At 52.7% G+C, this 20,570-nt stretch overlaps 10 protein-coding genes across 10 annotated transcripts; 5 read left to right on the top strand and 5 right to left on the bottom strand.

Annotated features, from left to right (window-relative positions):
• Nucleotides 1–575: 575 nt before the first annotated feature.
• AYO20_09077 (hypothetical protein) lies at nt 576–2,004 on the bottom strand (the record flags this gene model as incomplete). Its single annotated transcript, XM_022647349.1, has 4 exons — nt 576–993; nt 1,077–1,246; nt 1,320–1,618; nt 1,701–2,004. 4 exons carry the CDS (start codon nt 2,002–2,004, stop codon nt 576–578), a joined length of 1,191 nt encoding a protein of 396 aa, XP_022496713.1.
• Nucleotides 2,005–3,108: 1,104 nt separating this feature from the next.
• On the bottom strand, nt 3,109–5,068 carry AYO20_09076 (hypothetical protein; the record flags this gene model as incomplete). The annotated part of the gene is made up of 9 exons (XM_022647348.1): nt 3,109–3,508; nt 3,558–3,699; nt 3,756–3,904; nt 3,956–4,031; nt 4,090–4,228; nt 4,284–4,376; nt 4,425–4,645; nt 4,700–4,827; nt 4,932–5,068. 9 exons carry the CDS (start codon nt 5,066–5,068, stop codon nt 3,109–3,111), a joined length of 1,485 nt encoding a protein of 494 aa, XP_022496712.1.
• A 2,033-nt stretch (nt 5,069–7,101) lies between these two features.
• AYO20_09075 (hypothetical protein) lies at nt 7,102–7,801 on the top strand (the record flags this gene model as incomplete). The annotated part of the gene is made up of 3 exons (XM_022647347.1): nt 7,102–7,187; nt 7,249–7,532; nt 7,593–7,801. 3 exons carry the CDS (start codon nt 7,102–7,104, stop codon nt 7,799–7,801), a joined length of 579 nt encoding a protein of 192 aa, XP_022496711.1.
• A 47-nt stretch (nt 7,802–7,848) lies between these two features.
• AYO20_09074 (hypothetical protein) lies at nt 7,849–9,471 on the bottom strand (the record flags this gene model as incomplete). The annotated part of the gene is made up of 1 exon (XM_022647346.1): nt 7,849–9,471. The coding sequence occupies one exon, from the start codon at nt 9,469–9,471 to the stop codon at nt 7,849–7,851; it is 1,623 nt and encodes a 540-aa protein (XP_022496710.1).
• Nucleotides 9,472–10,071: 600 nt separating this feature from the next.
• Nucleotides 10,072–11,234, top strand: AYO20_09073 (hypothetical protein; the record flags this gene model as incomplete). The annotated part of the gene is made up of 2 exons (XM_022647345.1): nt 10,072–10,161; nt 10,344–11,234. 2 exons carry the CDS (start codon nt 10,072–10,074, stop codon nt 11,232–11,234), a joined length of 981 nt encoding a protein of 326 aa, XP_022496709.1.
• A 537-nt stretch (nt 11,235–11,771) lies between these two features.
• On the bottom strand, nt 11,772–13,106 carry AYO20_09072 (hypothetical protein; the record flags this gene model as incomplete). The annotated part of the gene is made up of 1 exon (XM_022647344.1): nt 11,772–13,106. The coding sequence occupies one exon, from the start codon at nt 13,104–13,106 to the stop codon at nt 11,772–11,774; it is 1,335 nt and encodes a 444-aa protein (XP_022496708.1).
• A 967-nt stretch (nt 13,107–14,073) lies between these two features.
• AYO20_09071 (hypothetical protein) lies at nt 14,074–14,442 on the top strand (the record flags this gene model as incomplete). Its single annotated transcript, XM_022647343.1, has 1 exon — nt 14,074–14,442. One exon carries the CDS (start codon nt 14,074–14,076, stop codon nt 14,440–14,442), a length of 369 nt encoding a protein of 122 aa, XP_022496707.1.
• Nucleotides 14,443–14,472: 30 nt separating this feature from the next.
• AYO20_09070 (hypothetical protein) lies at nt 14,473–14,868 on the top strand (the record flags this gene model as incomplete). Its single annotated transcript, XM_022647342.1, has 1 exon — nt 14,473–14,868. One exon carries the CDS (start codon nt 14,473–14,475, stop codon nt 14,866–14,868), a length of 396 nt encoding a protein of 131 aa, XP_022496706.1.
• Nucleotides 14,869–15,346: 478 nt separating this feature from the next.
• Nucleotides 15,347–16,661, bottom strand: AYO20_09069 (hypothetical protein; the record flags this gene model as incomplete). The annotated part of the gene is made up of 5 exons (XM_022647341.1): nt 15,347–15,489; nt 15,710–15,847; nt 15,903–16,023; nt 16,191–16,549; nt 16,607–16,661. The coding sequence occupies 5 exons, from the start codon at nt 16,659–16,661 to the stop codon at nt 15,347–15,349; spliced, it is 816 nt and encodes a 271-aa protein (XP_022496705.1).
• A 2,109-nt stretch (nt 16,662–18,770) lies between these two features.
• On the top strand, nt 18,771–20,561 carry AYO20_09068 (hypothetical protein; the record flags this gene model as incomplete). The annotated part of the gene is made up of 3 exons (XM_022647340.1): nt 18,771–18,981; nt 19,085–19,924; nt 20,035–20,561. The coding sequence occupies 3 exons, from the start codon at nt 18,771–18,773 to the stop codon at nt 20,559–20,561; spliced, it is 1,578 nt and encodes a 525-aa protein (XP_022496704.1).
• Nucleotides 20,562–20,570: the final 9 nt, after the last annotated feature.

Here is a 20,570-nt window from a genome sequence, read left to right as displayed (position 1 = left end):
TAGGTATATACCTACCTACCTACCTGGCCCAGGCGCCTGGTCGGAAATGAGTAGAGGTTGATCCGAGAGGGCTGCGTCTCCTGCCACATTGGAATAGAAATAGAATAGAAGCTCGAGCAATTGGAGGGTTACAAAGGAAAACCACCCGAGGTATATATATAGTTGTAGTACAACCCAGAAAGAGGGCGGCTTCTGGTACGAACTAGGTCGATTAACTCGAGGGGATCTTCATTTAAGAGCAAAGATGGGTATCAATCCTCACATGTAATTCAGAGGCAGGACAGTTTCGACGCGAAACCAAAGAGGGAATCGAGCATGTTGAGTTGGGAACCCATGTTGTTGCAATGTACACCTAGGTAGTGTGGGAGTCTACCTCGAATGAGTGAGTGGATGATACTGTATCTTCCCAACTCTCTCCATTACCCTTGCTCCGAGTTTGTCGAAGATTCCAACGTGATCTAATCACTCGCATTCTAACCTGGCATGCTGGCTCTGTTCAATCCCCTCCCATAAAACGACGAACGACCACCACTTTCATCACGGCCTTTTCATGCCCTACCGGGACAAAGGCGATCTTACCACGCCAGCTTCGCCGCATCCGCCCCTCCCGCACCATCGCAGATCCCTTTGCAGAACGCCTCGTCCTCCTCCAACTGCGACCCACTGGCGGACCTCTTCGCGGGCCAGATCTGCTTGCCCGCGACTTTCTCCCTCTCGGCGTGCTTGAGGAGCATCTCGCGAATGATGGACTCGGTGTAAGACACGCCGGCCTCGAGGTCCGGGTGGAGCGGGCCTGTGACGAAGGCGCCCGAGTTGAGGTTGCCCTGGGCGCCGTTGGCGAGCCACTTGTCCTCGCCCTCGACCTGGCTGTAGAAGTCGAGTTCCTTTTCGAGCTTGGCCGGGTCGATGCCCTTGCGGCGGTAGACCTCGTACCGCATGGTCGAGGTGGTGGCGGATGTGGGCACGATTTGCATCATGTAGAAGAACTCTTGACTGGGACAACCGTTAGCGGTACGATTCGGGGGGACTGGAGGGAATGGTGAAAGGAAAAAAAGGGGGAGAGATGGCAGACTCACGTCATGGTCACCGAAGAGTTGGGAAACATATATGTCGGACTGACAAACGCTGAGCGGTCTTCCTCGGCGTTGCCCATGTGCTTGATGTAGTACCGCTCACAGCCGTAGACCAGCTGCTTCTGCGCAATGAAGGGCGCCAGACCAGGATGCGCGGTCGGACAGTGATAGCACTTTTCAAGCGAAGTTAGCCACAGGAATGCCGATAGGCGGGTGTAGAGAAATGGACAAGACGAGAATTCATACCTCGTTATAGTTCTCAATCAGCGTCTTCCAGTTGAACTTGCCCTCCATGCCCCACGTGTGGTTATACTCGTAGTCGTCCATGTCGAAATTGGACAGGCGCGGCTGCGTGTCGACGCCGCCAAACTGCTCCTCCCACGACACGGTCGGGGTCTCGGCCGCGTCGAGGTTCACCCAGATGAAGCCCCGGACGTCGACGTGGACATGGACCTGGAACAGCGAGTACTCCTTCTTGTCGAAATCCTCGACCGAGTCGAATCGGGGTGCTTTGGCCAGGTTTCCATTCAGGCCGTAGGACCATCCTGTTGGTAGTCAGTACCCACTCAGTCACTCACATTCTCTCTCCACACAGGATGAAAGCATAGCTCAGGGCTTGATGCATACCGTGGTATTTACACGCCAGAATACTGACTTTGCCTTCGTCCTGGTGCACCAGGGGAAACGCCCGGTGTCGACAGATATTCAGGAACGCGCGGATCTCGCCCTGCCGGTCTTTGATGAGCATGAAGGGAATGCCGGCCACCTCGTAGCGGACGTAGGTGCCCGCCGCGCCAAAGCGGAGCTTATGTGAGATCAAGAGCCATGACTGCGAGAAGATGGCGCGGCGTTCGAATTCGTAAAAGGCCGGCTCTGTATACCACGACGCGGGGAACGTTTGGCGTCGTTCAGGGGCTTTTTGTGCCGGCATGGTGATTTCCAGCTTCTGAGGTTACTGAGGATATAGCTAGCAATAGGGGCACCGAATGGTCTGGTAGTCTGGTAGGGTTATCGGTATGTGATAGTATAGTTCTGATATCCAATACTTACTAGACCAGCCCGTCCAATGTGTGGCTCTCTAATAGTTCCAGAGGGACCTTCTCGGATACTCACGGCCGCAAAGCCGCTTAGGCGACGAGCCTCTGAGTGGCCACGGCAGCCCTTGGGACGGGGACAATCAGGGCCCAGAAGCCAGACACAGGGGCGAAGATGCCCGTCCGAGACCTCGCGACTTCGCCTGTGCAACCCCGAACCAGCTCGTTTTCGGGGCGTTATCATCTCCTATCATAGGGCCTGAACGAAGGTTGTTTACCTTTTGATAACAACACAAAGGGTTCAGCATGATACAATCACTTTTGCCACAATCGGCTCCAGACATCTGTTGATTTTCTCAAGCATCAAGATAAGAAATGAATGATTGATATATTTGCCATTACTGCTGTTGAGGAGAAGTTAGAAGCGAGAAAGCTGCCATGGAGATCAACCAAAAGCAGGGATGAGCGACGTGAGACTGTGCTCTATCTCCTTTACTCTCTCTCCAAATGGCTACTCTATATTCCGCCCAATATGTGTCCAACAAGAACTGCAGAGCACCGTCAAAGAGGGCTGTACAGGATGAATATCGGCGGGATCATCTCGTTGTGTTGTAGCCGGTCTGACAATCATATCATGGTTTGTCTCCCTCTGTAAAGGACCAACACAGATGGGCACAGCTCTTCGTCATCGATCTAGCTCTTCAGTAATATTAAGATATTAACGAGGTAGACTCTGTTCCAGCGAGCAATATGCCTGTCCAAGAATTTACGTGGAAGCAATCAGATATGAACCTTGGATTTGAAGCAAAAGTCCATCTATTCCACAACCAACAGCTATAGTTCTATGGACCAACATTGCACAACAACCGTCGACAAAACCCTGCTGCATCCGCATCCCTTGCCTCTGTCGTCGCGGCACCGGCCAGAATAATCCTCCGCAATCTACCAGCAAGACAAGTGGCTGCATCTCCCACGACTAATCCACCTGCGACACTGCGGTCTCAAGCGTCAGTCGCGGTGACTGAAACTTGGCCCATTTTGGACTTCAGACCTTGGTCTTTGCCGTTTTGCCCAGCGGATACTTGGGGACTGATCGTGTGCCCGTTGAGCACTTCCATCACGCTGTGGTCGCTGTGGGTGACATGCTCGAAGATTTCGTCGATTTGCTCCAGCGTCTTGCCTTTGGTTTCCTTGAACAGAGCAATGATTACAATCAGAATAACCGTGTCCCATCCGGCGGTGATGGCGTAGTATTTCCACTGGATCTTCTCCAGCGCGATAGGCGAGGTATAAAGGTTGATAAAGCTGATCGCAAATCCAATAGCCTGGCTGGCGGCAACACCTTTGCCTCGCTGTGAGAACTTAAGGATCTCGGGTGGATAGGTGTAGGCCAGAATCATCCTGCATAAATCAATATCTTCTCAAAGGCTCGGAAAAGCACGAGACTTACCAGCTGGTGCTTGCAAAGAAGATGAACACGCCCACAATCACGAGTGCCCCAATTCCGAAGCGGATGCCGCCTGTAGTCTGACCCCGCTCGACCAAGATGGACATGAGGACGAGGCAAACGATGATGCCAGCAGTACCAGTAACTGAGATATCGGTGTCAGCGCAAAGGTTCTAGGTTAGAGGAGGAGGCGAGACTTACTCAAAGAAGGTCGACGCCCCAAGCGATGGATGGAGAAGACGCCGAACAAGCTCACCAAAAATTGCCAAATGATGAGGCCCATGTTGATCAGCAGGGTATTCCAAATGTCGGTCACGCCCGCGCTGAAGATGACAAAGGACAAGAAATACCTTTGTGGAGTTAGTAGTGCATGGTACGCATTGGGTGACCTTTTGACTTACAGGATCATGTTGGCTCCGACAATCTGATAAAAGATGTTGGTGAGGACGGCGATGATGAAGCGGCGCCGGTTTGGTGCTGCAGTCAATGTCAGTCAGAGTCATCTCGTCACTGCTTTTTTAAGCTGCAATCGTACCTGGGCTGAGCAGATCTTTCCATGTTCCACCGTGCGACGATTCGTATTCCAAAGTGTCGATAATCTCTTTCAGTTCTACCTCGACGATCTCGCTTTGCGCATTACCCCGGGCATGCAGTCGGGTGATGATTTCGCCTGCCTGCTTTCGATTAGTGACAGTTCCTCTGCGTAATCCAAGTATGCTTTCAACTGACCTTCTCCGTCTGACCTTTCGAAACAAGCCAGCGGGGGCTTTCGTCGACAAAGGGCAAAAGACAGAGACCAAGAAGAGGCCCCGTAGCCTCACCCTGTTTGCGGTCAGATCGAGTTTCTTTGAAAAGAGCTGCGCAACTCACCAGGACAGCTCCTCGCCAAGCCCAGTCGCTTCCAGCATCGTATATGCCCATGACGATGAAACATACTAAGATGGCCGTAAAGGGAACTGCACACATGACGAGACCAGAGATCAACTGCCTGGTCTTTGGTGGTGACAATTCGGCAATCCACATAGGGACGGCGGTCGCAGCCACAGTTGTGGCCACGCCAATGAAGAAACGGCCGACAATGAATTGAGCCCCTAGGTTAACAGTCAGAACGGTGTTGGTATCACTGGCGGACACTGTCGACTTACAGGACTCGGCACTGGCTTGAAGAATGACACCCAAGATCACCAACAGGTTGCCGCAAGCAATGCTCTTGATTCTGCCCCATTTGTCGATCCAGGCTCCGAGAAACGGACCAGTCACCACGGCACCAGCGCTAATAATCGCAGTATTGAGGCCGATCCGGTTGTGGTCCAATTCGAAATCTGCGCATAGAATATTAGCTTCCCAGGCATATTTCCCACTTCTGAGTGTCAAAACTTGCGTTCAAGATATGTAGCATTGATGTTGAGGTTGTTGACCATGCTGGCATCGTAGGATAATATGGCGATACTGAACGAGGCGGTCAGGAATGCCAGGATCATGGACGTGCGTGGGCCAAATTTGACGACAGCCATTTTGATAGATACACTGGCGACGAGAATTGCCAGAGTTGGATTGCCTGAAAGGGTTATACGGGATCTGCCAGCCTCATGTGGATATCAGGAGCGCGTGGATCTGTAATGTTCCAGGCGTCCATGATATACGCACAGGGTGTTGATTGATATACCCATGCATTGAGGTCGGGCTGTCGGGGGGTCTGCGCGAGTACGAAGCTGCTGCAAAACAAAAGTTAGCAGAAGTGAACTTGTTCGAGGCAACTTCAGGAAGCTTTCGAACGCGCGGGCCGAATGGCCGATGGGCTCCAGCTTGGCTGGATTGGAAACACAAGACCATTGTAGGGTCTTGAGCCATTGCCATGTGCCCCCCCAACATCTTATCGCCCGCCTATCTTGGGTGGACACTCCACCGGACCCAGAGTTAGAGATAAGGACAATAGATACGGTGCGCAACCCATTGAACCTCCAGAGAGATAAATGCACTGGTGAATATGCCCAAAGGACATTTCGTATCTCACGGCCGCTCTTTCGGCCTTTTGAAACCAGAAAGAAAAGACCGCTTCCCAGTCAGCGCGATTCTTTGAACTGCCGAAATTCAACTCTCTGCGGTCCCCACCGCGCCCCAGAGTTTCAGTTGCGCCCCCAGAATCCCGAGCTTGCGGAGAAGTGGACTCGGGACTGCAGGCTGCGGTTGCTGTTACTTAATAGCCCGGCGACAGCACGCGTAAGCCACACCCTTGGCCCGTGTTGGGAAATTCAAGATGGTGAGGGAATATATCGAAACCACAGACTATTCTTTAGCTGAGGGGCAGAAAAGAATAGTTGAAGACGCTGTCCACAGTGATGGTGGCTTGTGTTCAGCTGTCATCTCTCACTTAAAAAATTCTGCCTGCGAATCTTCATACGCTGCTGTGGGTGCCATTTGTTTTTCATATTTCTATCGCCAGGAGTAGCGGATTCAAGAAGTCCATCTCTCGGGTCTGTTTGAGGCTCGAGGGATTTGCTGGTACAAGGGAAGAGAAAGGCATGCAGATACTGCCCCTAGTAGTGAACAATACACGTTTGGACCATTGACATAATTAGCAGAGACATCGAGACGAGCCATGAACCAAAGGCCTACGAGGCCTTGTGCGCAAAGCATTCCACTTTGCAGGTTCGCGGTAACCCATGGTGGTCGGGTTCTTTGCCGATTCTGAGAGCCAACCGGGATGGCTGCATATCAGAAGCAGACCCCAAACATATTGTTGACATAGTTTGATCAGGGTATATAATTCGCTGGAATTGAAAGAAATGAATGGAGCGCCAGAATACATCCATACTTTGGGACAACCTGTAGCTTCACTGGTAATGAGTATTCCATTTCGCTTGGAACATGGGCGTCTGTGGTGGAAATCTGCCATTGGTTCCATGATCGTTGTATGAATCTCTTTGTCACTTGTTTGGCCATCTCTGAAATATTGTAACTTCAGTTCGGCTGGTTGGTTTCTGGCAGAACAAGAAACAGAGGCACGCCTGTTCAGCCCCTGAAGAGGAGCTTAGCGCCAAGGCGCCAAGAACTCACAAGGCCTGGCCCATGTGTGGTCAATGGTCAAGGGCAGCAGGACGATAGACCGCGATCTCTGCTATGGTGATACTTATAGTGTTGTCCTAACAGAAACACAAGAGAGTATGGACACAGAAAGGTGGTGATAGGCATCAATGCTCACAATACATTAAATCTCTAAGTGATGCCGCCATACCGCATCTGGACCGCTTAGCCAACGCCTACTGCGGGTGCTGATTGCGGGGAACTTCAGCGCAGTCCCTTGTTTCTGTCATCTGAGAGGCCGGGCCATGACATCCTTCATCCTCGCAACACAAATGTCTCGAGCATATCGTCATGATGCACTGCAATCATGAATTGTGCAACAAGGCATCCAGTGTTACGTCACTGGACGCTGCAACAGCGCTCAGCGATGCAAAATGACAAGCTCGAATATGACACGCTCTCCCACATACGGAAAGCTCCTGGCTGAAGAGTATACAGTGACAACAAATCCCCGCTACTGACCATGGTCAAAGTCGCAGAGAACCGTGTTATTGATCTCGACCTTCTCCCAGGCGATTCAAAGGCAGACAGGCTCTCGGAGCAAACCAAGTGAGTGAGAGTGACACCCGGTCCATTCGCCTGCATTTGCTAATGGTCCCTGTGATTTCAGAGCTGCAATTGCTGGCAAAGTCCCCCAAGACGAAGCTCAAGGAGTCTCCTCTAATACCCAAAGCGCCGTCGCCGCCCTCGGAGGTACCGTAGGAGGAGGCGTAAAAGGACTCGTCGACACCGTCGGCAACACTGTTGGATCTCTCGGCGAGGGCGTGGTTGGAACTGTCCAGGGTGTCGGAGACGGCTTGGGCAGCACTGTACAATTTGCTGGAGGTGCGGTCGGTGCTGGTGCCGGCAAAATAGGCGACATGTTTTCAGGCGGTAGCAAGCAGGGCAGCCAAGGTGAGCATTCCCTCCGACCCAGTCCACAGACAATCACTAATCAATCTGTGACCGCACCAGATGCCAAAGAAGCCCAGAAAGAGCGTTTGGAGGAAGCTACAGACAAGACCAAGGAGATTGGCGGCGATGTAGCAAAGTCAGTTGAGGAACACAGCAAGCAAGCCACTAATGCGGCCAAAGAGGGTGGTGAAGGCACGAATGATACTGTTGCAGGTTTGGCAGAAGACAGCAAAGAGAAGGTGGCGGGTGTGTCTTCATCTTCGTCGTGAAGAATGACTACACTGATACTGCGACCATGTAACACTGATGTCTATGTTCATTGAGCAATATATACCTGTTGTCCATCGAACCAGGTCTGGAGGACCTTTGCCTGCAGCAGAGTCTCTGGTGACCATTCCATATCCAAGACTACGAAGTCGGCCTTCATGCCGACCTCCAACCTCCCGGTAATCTGGTCCATGAAGCAGCTGTACGCCGCTCCCTGCGTAGCCGCCGAGAAGGCATTCAACAGCGGCAGCGCAAAATGCTTGTTGACCACCTCTTGCGATTCCGGTTCCCTCGCCGACCGCCGGGTTGTGGCGACGTAGAGATTGGGCAGAGGTAGGTTGGGGGCCGTGGGAGCGTCGGTGCCCAGCGCGAGATTCACGCCCTCGTCGAGGAACTCTCGATACGCAAAGGCACGACCACGTCGCTGCTCGCCGAGTAAATTGTTCCACTGCCGCAGAATGGCGGGATCGGCGTGCACGGCTTGAATTGACGCGGTGATCCCAGCCTCGCTCAGCCGTTTGGCATCCCCCGGGGATGTCAGCTCCAAGTGCTCGATGCGATGGCGTCGCCCGCTCGAAGCGACGGTCTCGAGGGTGTCTATGGCCATCTTGATTGTCGCGTCTCCAATGGCGTGCAAAGCGCACTGCAGACCCGCAGCGTCGGCGCGTTCAACGACCTTCCTGAGCATGTCAGGATCCCACAATGGATCGCACGAGACACCATTTGATGAATATGGTTCCAATAGCGCCGCCGTGCACGCATCAATCACCCCATCACCGATGACTTTGATGCCCGCGATGCGGAAATTCGGCGATGTCTGCAGGTTATATTGCTTCCACAATTCAATGGCGCGATCAACCTGGCGCAGATTCTCCTCGTCTGTCTTGGACGGATAAATCAGCCAGTGCGCAGCCACGCGAATGGACAGTTCCTCGGTGGCCCGTAACTCAAGCAGAGCCTCCCATGCATTCTCATCCATGGCCATTTCTACCATCCCCGTATATCCGCAGGAGTTGTAAGTCTTGATTGCTTGACGAATCGCCGAGAGTTTCTCCTCCATCGAGGCCACCTTTGCGAGATGCGGCCACACAATCGTGATGGCGGCGGCCTCACTCAGTAGCCCGGTGACATTGCCCTGCTCGTCCCGTTTGATCTCTCCGCCAGGCGGATCTGGCATATTCTGCACGCCCATCTCCTTGAGGGCGGCAGAATTGCACCACGTGGAGTGCAAGTCCTTCGAGTCGATAAAGATAGCTCTGCCCTGCTCATCAAGCTCGTCCAAGTCCTTTGCCAACGCGCGTCCCTCGGTCATGAAATGCATCCAGCCACGACAGAGTATGCGACGTTTCGAAGGATCATCCCTCGCAGCGTCTCGGATCGTGGATTGTATATCCGCCAGCGTCCGACAATGTTCCAGGCTGATCTTCTGCAACGAAGTGCCGAACATCAGGAGGTGCATGTGGCCGTCAATAAAGCCAGGCGCTAGAGTGTGTTTGTTGTCAAGGTCGACCACTTTGGCTCCTTCACTCGTTGCCGCATGCACAGCAGCATCGGATCCATCGCCCACATATTCGATGCTGTCGCCATTGATCATGATGCATGTGTGCATGCCGTACGACAATGCATCCTGCGAGCCAGTGAAGACCCTGGCATTCCGAAAGACCGTGCGCATCTTGGTTATGTTGCCCTTAATCTATGGCATGTATAGCTTGACGAGGCTACCGTCTGTCAGGGGGGCCAATACCACCTGAAAACTCTTCCACGCTCTTTCTCCCCGCTTGAAATGCGAGCTCAAGACCCAAAAATTCCTTTGAAAGCTGAAGTTACAATGAGCGCTAATGTTAACAGTCTTACTTACCTGTCTCTCTCTTCAGATCTACGAGACAGATAGCGTCTGAAAAGCTCCCACCAACAGCTATACGGAAACCCTGGTCGGACGAGCAAATGACAGAGCCAAATCTCTCCGCTCCAGAAATCGAGGGGTCAATCACGCCCTTCGGCAGCTCTTCGGGAAATACTACATCATAGCACGCGCCCTGTGCCCCTCGAGCTCCCGTTCGGATAAATCTGGCTAAATGCTACCAACACTAATCCTCTTTGGTAGGGGAAATTCAAGTAATGGAGCCGTTGGGAAGGCAGATATATAAGATGGAGAAGAGACGTAAAGCAGAGCATCTTTCTTGGTGTCTCTCAGCTGGAACCATCAGAAAGGACTGAATCAGGAAGAACACCAGCATTGATCCGTCACAAGAGAGAAGGAAGTACCAGAGTCATGGGGCCACAACCACTAGTCACGCATATATACACGGCGGATCCGTCAGCGCATGTCTTTGAGGGCAAGATCTACGTTTATCCATCTCATGTAAGTCGCTTGCTACGGATGATGGGGAGGGAGTGTGCCAGATTAGACGGCCGATGCAGAAGAGCATGTATCGCGGTGACTTTGGTGTCTCCAATGACCGCGACTCTATCTCTGCCAGCCGGACTCCGTTCTCCCTTTTCCCTTCTCTGCCCCATAACTAACACCATTCCCTCGTCTTATAGGACCGCGAAACAGATATCAAATTCAATGACAATGGCGACCAGTACGACATGGCCGACTACCACGTCCTGTCGCTCTCGGAAGTGGGCGGGCCCGTGACGGACCACGGCGTGGCGCTCAAAGCCGAAGACATCCCCTGGGTGTCGAAGCAGCTGTGGGCGCCGGACGCGGCGACCAAGAACGGCAAATACTATCTTTACTTCCCAGCACGGGACAAGGAGGGCATCTTCCGCATTGGGGTGGCCGTCAGCGACTCACCGGCGGGGCCTTTCACGCCCGACCCAGAGCCCATTCCGGGCAGCTACAGCATCGACCCGGCCAGCTTCGTAGACGACGACGGGCAGGCGTACCTGTACTTTGGCGGCATCTGGGGCGGCCAACTGCAGTGCTGGTCCGAGGAAGGCAAATTCGACGCCTCCATGTCCGGCCCCAAGGAGCCGCAGGGCCACGACGTGGCGGCGCTGCTGCCCCGCGCCGCCAAGCTGAGCGACGACATGCACAGCTTCGCCTCCAGCGTGCATCAGCTCGAGATCCGCGACCCAGACACGGGCGCCCTGCTCGCGGCCGACGACCACGACCGCCGCTTCTTCGAAGCCGCCTGGATGCACAAGTACCGCGGCAAGTACTACCTGAGCTACTCGACGGGCGACACGCACTACCTGGTGTACGCGATCGGGGACCACCCACTCGGCCCCTTCACCTACGCGGGACGCATCCTGGAGCCCGTCTTGGGGTGGACCACGCACCACAGCATCGTCGAGTTTCGGGGCAAGTGGTACCTCTTCTACCACGACTGCGAGCTCAGCAAGGGCGTCGACCACCTCCGCAGCGTCAAGATGCGCGAGATTGTCTATGATGACCAAGGCAGGATTTCAGTGGCGGAGAAGCAGTAAGAGAGAGTGAGATTGAGGCAGGGAGAGGTTGGGTGAGGTGGATGCGGACGGGATTGATAACTCCACGATGCTTCGAGCGAGTGGTAGAGAGTGGTGGAAGAAGTGAGAGAGTATGATAAAAGGAAATATTCGGTTTTTATGTGTACGAAAAATGAATGAATGACCTCCCCCTTTCTCACTCCCACTATCTTTTTATGGTCAACTCCATGCTGCGTATGCGGATCAGAGAACAGGAGTCTTCCGAATCCTCTCTAATCCGTGTGGATCTCATCGAGTATCGCAAGCCAGAGTTCGAAGATAGACAAAGCTTCGTTGGTGACAGGATCGTAGTGTCAACACCACAGTATACCGGTACAACGGAAGTCAGCCAAAGAATACGGGATGATCGCGCTCACTGTTAATCTACCATGTACATATCAAGGTGATGAGATACGGACCGCAGCCAAGGTTGACTGGGGCAAAAAAAAAAGCGCTCTGTTGTCTTATTTCTTCTTCTCCTTATTGGAGCGTCCAACCTGCCTCGTCGATGTGTCCATTTCACGCGCTGCTCAACTGCGCCTTGGCCAGTTCCTCCGCCACCTTCATACAGTCAAAACCATAGACCATCTTCTGCACGTCGGCATCAGCCCATTTATCCGGCACGGGTCCCTTTCCCGCCTTGAGGGCTGCAAACTGCTTATCGCGCTCTTCCTTGGCTGCTCCCTCGCCCAAATGCAGTGCCCGCCCACTCGCGGCGGCCAGCTCGACCAGCGTCTCGGCGCGCTCTTTGCGCACCTCCTCGTACAGCTTGAGGGCTTTGTTGATATCTGCAGGAGAAGCGCCGGAGGGGAGGTGAGAGAGGACTACCGCGAGGACCGCAGCGTCTTCGATGGCCTGCGCGGCACCCTGCGCGAGGTGCGGTAAGGTTGGGTGGCACGCGTCGCCGACCAGGGCCATTGAGCCCAGGACCCACGTGGGGAGAGGCGCATGGACGCGCAGTTTCCACTCGCACACCTCGCCCTCGGGCACCAGGTCGAGCATGCGATGGATCATGGGGCAAAAGTCGGCGAAGACGTCCAGCATGGCCTTTTTCGAGCCTCGGGTCGTGTACGTCGCCGAGGGAGCGGCCGCGAAGTTGACGTCTGGCTGTGTCGTCGAGATGTTGTATATCTGTTTGCTCGACACTGGGTACGCTATAATGTGTCTCTTCTCGCCGATCCAGCGCGTCACCTTGTCGGCGTCGATCAGGGCCAGCAAGTCCGGATCAGACGCCATCTGTTCCCGGCTGAGCATGATTCGGTACGCCGCCTGGCCGGTATCGTTGATATCAGCTTCGACGTTGAGCTCCTTGAGCATAGCGACACGCGCGTTGGACTTGATGCCGTCTGCCCCCAGGAGGATATCGCATTGTACTTGGTACGGTTCTGCGTCTTTTCGCGGGATGGCCGTGAAGCTTGGCTTGGGCACAAACGTGAAGTTCTCACATGTCGTCGCAAAGCAGAATTTGATGCTATCCGACTCTCTTTTGCAGCCGTTGTAGAGCTCGCCCGCCAGCGTTGCCCGATGGCCAACCGTGTGTGGGAAGCCGTATGCCTCACGGATGTACTTTAGGTCGACATGGCCGAGCTCGGTATCGGTTGAGCCCTGTCGAATGCTCGTCTCGTTGAGAACAACCGCCTCTTTCTCGATGTCGTCCCACACACCGAGCCGGTCAAGGATACGAGCCATATTGGGCGCCATTTGTATGCCAGCACCGACAAAGCCGAGATTCGACGCCATCTCATACACGGTGATATCCTTGAATCCGGCACGAGCGAGGGCGAGGGCGCACGTTAAGCCGCCCATGCCGGCTCCAATGACGCATATTTTGAGTGACGCGACGTCTGGATGCATTGTGACAGGCTGCTGACTGATGGTCCCTTGTCTTTTCTTTTCCCTACAACTCAGTCCCAGTCCCTCTGTGCCCTTTCTTTATATTCTTTTCCTTCGCATGGGGGTGAATGAGGCAATTATAGAATAAGGTTCCCCACAGAGCGATATTGGCGGGTAAAGACAATCCCGATCGGGTTGAGTGCGGCTCCCTTTGTCACTTGACGACAAGTCGCGGAGATCGGAAACATCCGACGGCTTGTCGCACCTTTGCCGGATCTCCCTGTCAGTAATTGAGTATGAGAAGTCCTGGCCAAGGAAATAAGAAGTTGACGACTAGACAGATTGACGAGGAACAAGATGACGAACCCTCCACAAAGAGGAAAGTGGAGGAAACAATCGAGAATGTGGAGATGTCCATGCCCCCCCGAAATGACAATTGCCGAGTTGACAGCCGACCTTCACCCGGCGGGAGATGACGTGTGGGTTTGGTTCTTCTGGAGAGTGGCTGTACAAGTACTTGTCGATATCTCTCGAATGTAAGGCTCCGGGCATAGGTGATTTTCAAAGGGACTCGGAATAGACCCTAGGGAACTAAACTTATTCAGCCATGGGTTAATTTTCCATGTGTGTACGAGTACGAGGCTTGTACTCTCCCCCACCATGTCAGCCTTGTGTAACCAGGTCAGCCCTATGGGCTCGTGGGAGCAAGGGAGTAAGTACTGCACAGATTCCTGGGGCGTAAAATGCGTACCTGTGAGCTTCACACAGTCAGCTTGTGATTCAGTTCCTCAAGGTCACCACGAAGACGGATCGCTTCACCCAACTCATATTCACCGCCCTGGAACAATCCCGTCACCGAAACAGAGGTAACAAAGTCCAAGTCTCTGTGTCACATTGAACGCGCTTTAGACGAACCGACATCGTGACAAAACCAGTACGATATTATCATATCGACTCGCTACAGTGTCTGGTCCCCTCCAGCGTCGACATGACATCAATCATCGCCAACTACCTCTACCTCGACGGCACAGTTGTGCGAGAGTATATCATAGGAGCTGATGGAGCAGGCATTGTCGTCAATCGAGGAGGTTATGCCGTCAAAATCCCCCGGATATCAAAGATTATCGAGATAGACGGGGTGCCGTATAACAATGGGAGGTTAACTCCTGAGGAAGGCGATTATGACGAGCGCGTCGCCGCCATCCGAGGGTTTGAACGAGAAAAGGCCATCTATAGAAGGCTTGGAGTTTATCCGGGAATCATTCACTGCTACAACCTCGTCTCCGACGACCCTTCGATCCAAATGCCCTTGATGACTCAATATTTGGCCAAAAGTCGACCAGATCGAGCGACGTAACTCTCCTGGATGACCCAGCTCGCACAGACGATGGCCTATATCCATTCCTGCCGTGTCATTATCGGAGATTTCCGACTCGACAACGTTGTATACGATGATCAAATGAGGATCAAGCTCCTCGATTTTTCCGAGTGTACTCTGATGCCGCTCGAATGGGACTTTGTCGGGAGCGATGACGCCGGTTTCTCCATTCTGACAGACATTGCACACTTCGGTGCGGTCATGTTTCAGATCATCTCCGGCAAAGATTGCGCCTTTGATATCTATCAGGAATGGACGCAGGTCGGGGATCCGACTGTCTGGCCCTCACGGGAAACCCTTCCACGAACTGGCGGCATATGGCTCGGTGACATTATCGACAAGTGCTGGTCCAAGGGATTCATGTCAGCTAGTGAACTTGCACAGGCGCTTGGGAAGGAAACATAGCTTCGAGATGGAGTCGGTAGCGATACACCGCGCCAAACATGGTCTGACGAGGCTTAGGAAGAACGGGTGATCATTCACCACATCGGCGGAGGTCTGACATGGAGGGATGAGATGTGAGATTGAAAACGACGTGTCAGGAAGCAGAGCAATCGTACGCCAAAAACCAGCGCCTGGATGGAGTGAAAGATATGAAATATTCTCGGCTTCACGAAACCTGGTGCCCGACAACTCTACCTTGGCATTGAAAAGAAGAGAAAACACTTCAGCCCGACCAGTGAAGACGGAGTCAATCGGGTCAAACGGTGACTTCGATGGCGCCACAAGCGAGGGTTGACCGAGAATGGTGGCTGGACGTCATGCAGTGTAGGTTATCAATGTATATCTGAGAGACACCGGCGTCTCGACTGCACACATTCAAACAGGCCGGGTGCGATTGGCGAGTACTTAAAGTAGCAAATTCCAAAGATCTTGGGAGGAATCAAACGAGGTCTTTCAGGCCCACGAAAGTCGCATTTGAGAACGCATCCAGACCGCAGGCTTCCATCGCGCTGCCACGGCGGACAACAAGATGGCTGTTCTGTGGGATGTAGAGATATACATAGAAATACCAGGAAGTTAGCTCTGTACCACAATAGTCAGCAGCGAATCTTGACCTCTCCAAGATCCATATCCATCTTCAGGCCTTAGCACGTTGCTGCTTTGCCTGAATCCTGACTGGGCGATCTTGAGCTGTGGCTATGCGCCCCCTTGGTGGTTCCTGAGGGTGTTCAACAACAACACCGTCACTCTGTAGTTTTCAGCTTGCGAAGACCCAGGCACGTAGACCGACCCTCACCCTCACCTGACGAAAGGAGCCTTTCAGCGAGTCCGAACAGGCGTCTGCTCCCTTCCCAAGTCTTCAATGTAATCTGAAGCGAGTCCGTCTTCTGAGAAGCGTCTGATCGCACATTGTACGCACATATCATTGCCTTTGCCACTTCTAGAGAGTGACTCTTCAAACCCACAGTCTCCAGGAGGTGTCTCGTCACACTCACCATGGCCTACTTTCTTCATGTTTCCGCTACGCAGATCCTGATATTTCAGCCAGTCTGCGCCTGTCCATGATGCAGCAATGATGCAGCATTTCAAGCTCGATGAGGCAACCATGTAACTAGCCTGTTGATGCGACGTCTCAGAATATTTTCTTTAGTTTTTTGATCTTCTAGTCTCTGGGCTTCGGATTCCTCTCCAATAAACCGAACTCCTGACGACTCAGCCTCGACCTCTGGTATCGGTGCAACCGTCATGGTTGGTTGGTCCAAGGTTTTAATGGTTAAGCGTACCTCAACCTGCTCAATGACAAGCCTTGTGCTGTTCGGTGGTGCCGCCGTCAGAAGCACCACCGAAGCTTTCTGGCATTGGTATCCCAAAACCGCTGACCGCTCGCTCGTATCGCCGTCCGCTTCTTTGCTGCCATAGATCACCCCGGTTACGATGTAGAATCTGGGCTCCCCAACCTTGAGGCTTTCTCTCACAGCCTGTAACTGCAGAGCAGCCTTCAAGTACTCGACTGTGCGGTCTGTCGACCACTCCTCCCTGACCACGATCTTGTAGCCCGCGCCCTCAATATCAGGGCTGAGAAGAGACTGCCAGTACTTGAAGTCATTCTTGATGATGCGCGACACCCCAAAGTCAATTAATTCTTTTTACTGAAAAGGCACGACATCATCTAGCGTTGCGATCGGTCGGGTTGTCGAACTCGGTGAGGACATCTCCTTGATGATGTCGCCCAGCGCCACGCTCACAGCAGACATATTCGATTTGCCCTTCCAGCTCATGATCCAGTATTTTTTTGGCCGACTGTGGGTCCCACTGCCACGCTGGATCGTTGGACCGCGACGAACCAGCCAGGGATCGCAGCGAGAGTAGATCATAGGTGAGCTTTTGCCCCTCTTGTATTGCTTTGGCCCAGTCTGCGAGTCTTTCGATGATGTACGTAAGATCCTCTTGTGCTGTGTTGACACAAAAATGGCTCGAGTTATGGATTTCGATCGCTTCGACAGAAGGAAGGCAGCAAAACTCTGGAGACAGGAACTATTGCAAGTCAGACTTGTCACGAATTACGACAGACAAGACATGATGCAAAGAAACAACTCACGAGTTTTGTCACCGGGTCAGGTTGCTTTGCAAAACAGCAGGCAAGTCTGATCTGGCTGTCTGATTTCTCAACGATGTCGGCTAATTGTGCCTGCATCCTGGATATTCTGATGAAATCATCCAAGCATCCTGACCAATCTTGATCCTCCCTGCTCCTCGCCGTGGTGGGATTGAGTTCTTTCGCAGTCAAAAAGGTCCACTGCGCCAACCCGGCTCGGAAATGTGGTGTGTTGCAAAGTAGCATCCCGCGCAATCGTTTCTTCGCCCGGGCCAAGTTCAGGTCCGCCGAGTTGGTTTATAGCCGCATATAGGCCTGTTCACAAATCAAGCCTCCATAACCGTGCCCGACAAGTATCTCATGCTTTGAATCGAGTTCCCCTCGGCCTAGGAAATCTAAAAGCCGGTTGGTGTGATTATCGAGTTCAGTCCGGGAGAGGATCCTGTGCATTGAGCTGATAGATGGGTTGATATACCTAAATACGATGCCACCACTATTAGGTATCTTATCGGTGAGGGACCGAGAGAGTTCCTGAAAGTCCTGGATTCCAGACTGTCGCTGCAACCGAGCCTTCGCTGCCGAAAGTTGAATGAAAGATGTCACCGGGTTCTGCTTCAGTATCTTTGGTTGGAACGGAGTAACCGAGAGGACATAGTCGTGTAGTACTACGAACCTGATATTGTTAGCCTGAGATATGGAATTGGTATAATGACTGTATAATGAAGAAGCCTATGCCGCCACTATAGTCATTTCGCTGTTCACGGTGAGACGTACCTCAGGTCAGCAGCATCCGGCTCTCCGAACAATCGGTAGCAGCCTTCTTCTGAATGTAAAAAAGCATTGCTATGAGTGTAAAGCTGTGCGCTTTGCACTTCTGCCATTTCGATAAGTCTGGTATAACCGGATGGTATGGGCTGAGGGGTAGTTTGCAGTATTCGCCAGATGGTTTTTCTTGAGGCTGGTGATGTTGATGGATGACATCTGTCGGACATGTTGCCCTTTGAGTTCCACCTTTCTCGTCATCCGTTCGAAGAGACACGAGGAAACCAAAGTCCGGTAGCACAACTAGGCAGCCCAGCCCTGACACGGAAAGGTGCCAAAAAGGCCAGGCTTAACTCCGGGACTAGCCGAGCAAAAGCGCCAACCCCAAGCCAGCCATGCAGCGCCTACTGCCACCCTACCACAGCCGTGCACACTTACCATTGGCAGGAACTATCTTGGGAAACTTATAGTGTGAACAGCCAACATCCTGAAATATAAATTATTTCGTAAGTTTCTCTGATGCGAGCACCGGATCAAAGTACATCATCCGTGGCCTAATGCAGCTGCGAGCAGCGAAGCGACACATATATCGCACCAGCAAATTGGAACAAGCTGACCCCGGCTCGCCCGTTCTCTCAACCCAGTCATGGCTAGGTTGCATCTAAATGAGGCTGAGACACAGTCAACAGCGCCCTAGAAGATCACATTTCTCGTACCCTGACTACCCTGGTCTCCATTGTCCGACTGCTATGGTCCACCATGGGTTGTCCGCCGACCCGCTCGAGCCTGCGCCCGGCAGTCAGGCTGAAAGCTGGAAGACGAACGTTGGGCTGCAGCAACCCATGTGAATGGCTGAAACCGCAGCAGAAGCACGTTTGAAACCCCACGTCCCAAAAGTGGGTGGCTGATTTTCCCTTTCAGGGGGAATGGTGACTTATATCGCGTCGTGCAATACATACAATCTTCTCTCCATTTACCTTTGGACGGAGCAAGTGACTCAAACACCATGTCTCAACAACCCAGGAGGATCGTTCTCTTCTGTGACGGGACTGGTCAATCAGAATACAACCCTGAGAATCGATTAACAAACGTATCACGCATCAAGAGTTACATGTCGATCAGGACGAGCGGTAACACCAGTCAGTCATCTTTCTATATCCCAGGTATTGGCACAGAAGGTTTCCACACGGATAAACTGCACCAGGCCAATGCCAAAGGTGGGGCATCCTGACCAATAAGCCATAGTGATATCGATGGCTCCGATGCAGTTTCTGTGTCGGGATTCTGGGACCCGAATACCTTCTAATTTGTGACATATAGGTATCGAGACAAGTATCAAAGCAGGTTACATCGCCATTCACGACAACTATAGCCACGACGACGGCGATCAGATAATCCTACTGGGATTCTCTAGGGGCGCATTTGTTATGAGATGTGTGGCTGACATGGTCGGCAGAATCGGGGTGCTCACAAAAGCTTCCAATCGTCTTGCCGACCATCTTGTGGACCTCGTCTTTGAACAGTGGAAAGCACGCAAGGACGGCCAATACCAACGATATGATCCTGACCCAAGGCAAGTTGACATTGCAGATACTCCCACTACTGATGATGGGCAAGTTGCTGTCCCAGAAGTTGTTCCAAGCCTGAGTGATGAGGATCGAAAAAACAAGGACGCGCTTTTCACATTTTTGTTGCAACACAGCACGTACCTAATTCGCGAGGTTCCTATCAAGGTCTGCCCGCTCTGGGATACAGTTGCGGCAGTCGACACACCCCTTCTTGGAATTCAGCAGATACGCGTTCCCGGCGACTTCGCCTTTGTCAACTCGGGGCTGGATGACGGAATCCAACATGCGATACACGCACTTTCCCTCCACGAACGTCGTAGGCCTTTTCTGCCGATTGTCTGGAGGACATCTGATACCGCAGGAACTCTTATAAACCAGACTCGAACTTTACGACAGTGTTGGTTTGTAGGATACCACAGCGATATTGGTGGCGGACGTGAGTTCCAGGGCCTCAGTCATATTTCACTGGCGTGGATAATCGCAAGGCTTCAGGCTTTTCTGGAGTTTGACGTCGACGAGTTTTCTAACCCTCCCCCAACGAAATCAAGCTGGATACTCCATGGAGAACCTGACAGTGGTGACTCAATCGTCGGTGAGATGACTCCTATCTTCGAATCGTCCTCCCCATTTGCAAGGGCCACAAGCATCTCCTTTTTAGTCCTACTGTGGAGTCCCCAGTGGCTGACAATTAAGTTACAATAGTACGTCCCCAGGTCATTGGGTCCGACTCGATGAAAGCGAAATTTCGCCTAGCAGGAACGAAACACCGGACATCACGTCGGCATTTCTGGACAACAACAACCTTCGATAACATCAAAGAACCAAATGCCAACACAGGTGACTCTAAGGAGACGATACACTGGACGGTCAATGCCATAACTGGTGTGAGGTGGTACCCGTCATGCAAAGCTCTCGCGTCGTCCTTGCCAGGGGTAGACTCGATCGCAAATTGCCAATGTGGACAGGGCAACACCAGGCACTGGCGACACTGGACTATCCCACTGAAATCCTCAGCCATTCCAAACTACCGCGTCTGTGAAGAGACCGCCTTGGAGGCGAATCCGAATTTGGAGGTTGATGGGGAGCTGGAGCTGAAGCTGCTGTCGAAGTGGCTCTCGTCCGAACTGAAGGCTCTCCAGAGGGACAGCAAAGAAAGCGATCCAGTTCCGAAGACCTGCATATGCGAGGTGATGGATGGCATATGGAGGCGATTTTATAACACGGCTTGAGGAATCAGG

The sequence above is a fragment of the Fonsecaea nubica genome (genome assembly GCF_001646965.1).
Source record: "Fonsecaea nubica strain CBS 269.64 chromosome Unknown Scaff79, whole genome shotgun sequence".
Classification (NCBI taxonomy): Eukaryota; Fungi; Ascomycota; class Eurotiomycetes; order Chaetothyriales; family Herpotrichiellaceae; genus Fonsecaea; species Fonsecaea nubica.
Note: the sequence above shows the minus strand (reverse complement) of the source record. Positions and strands in the feature narration are given on the sequence as shown.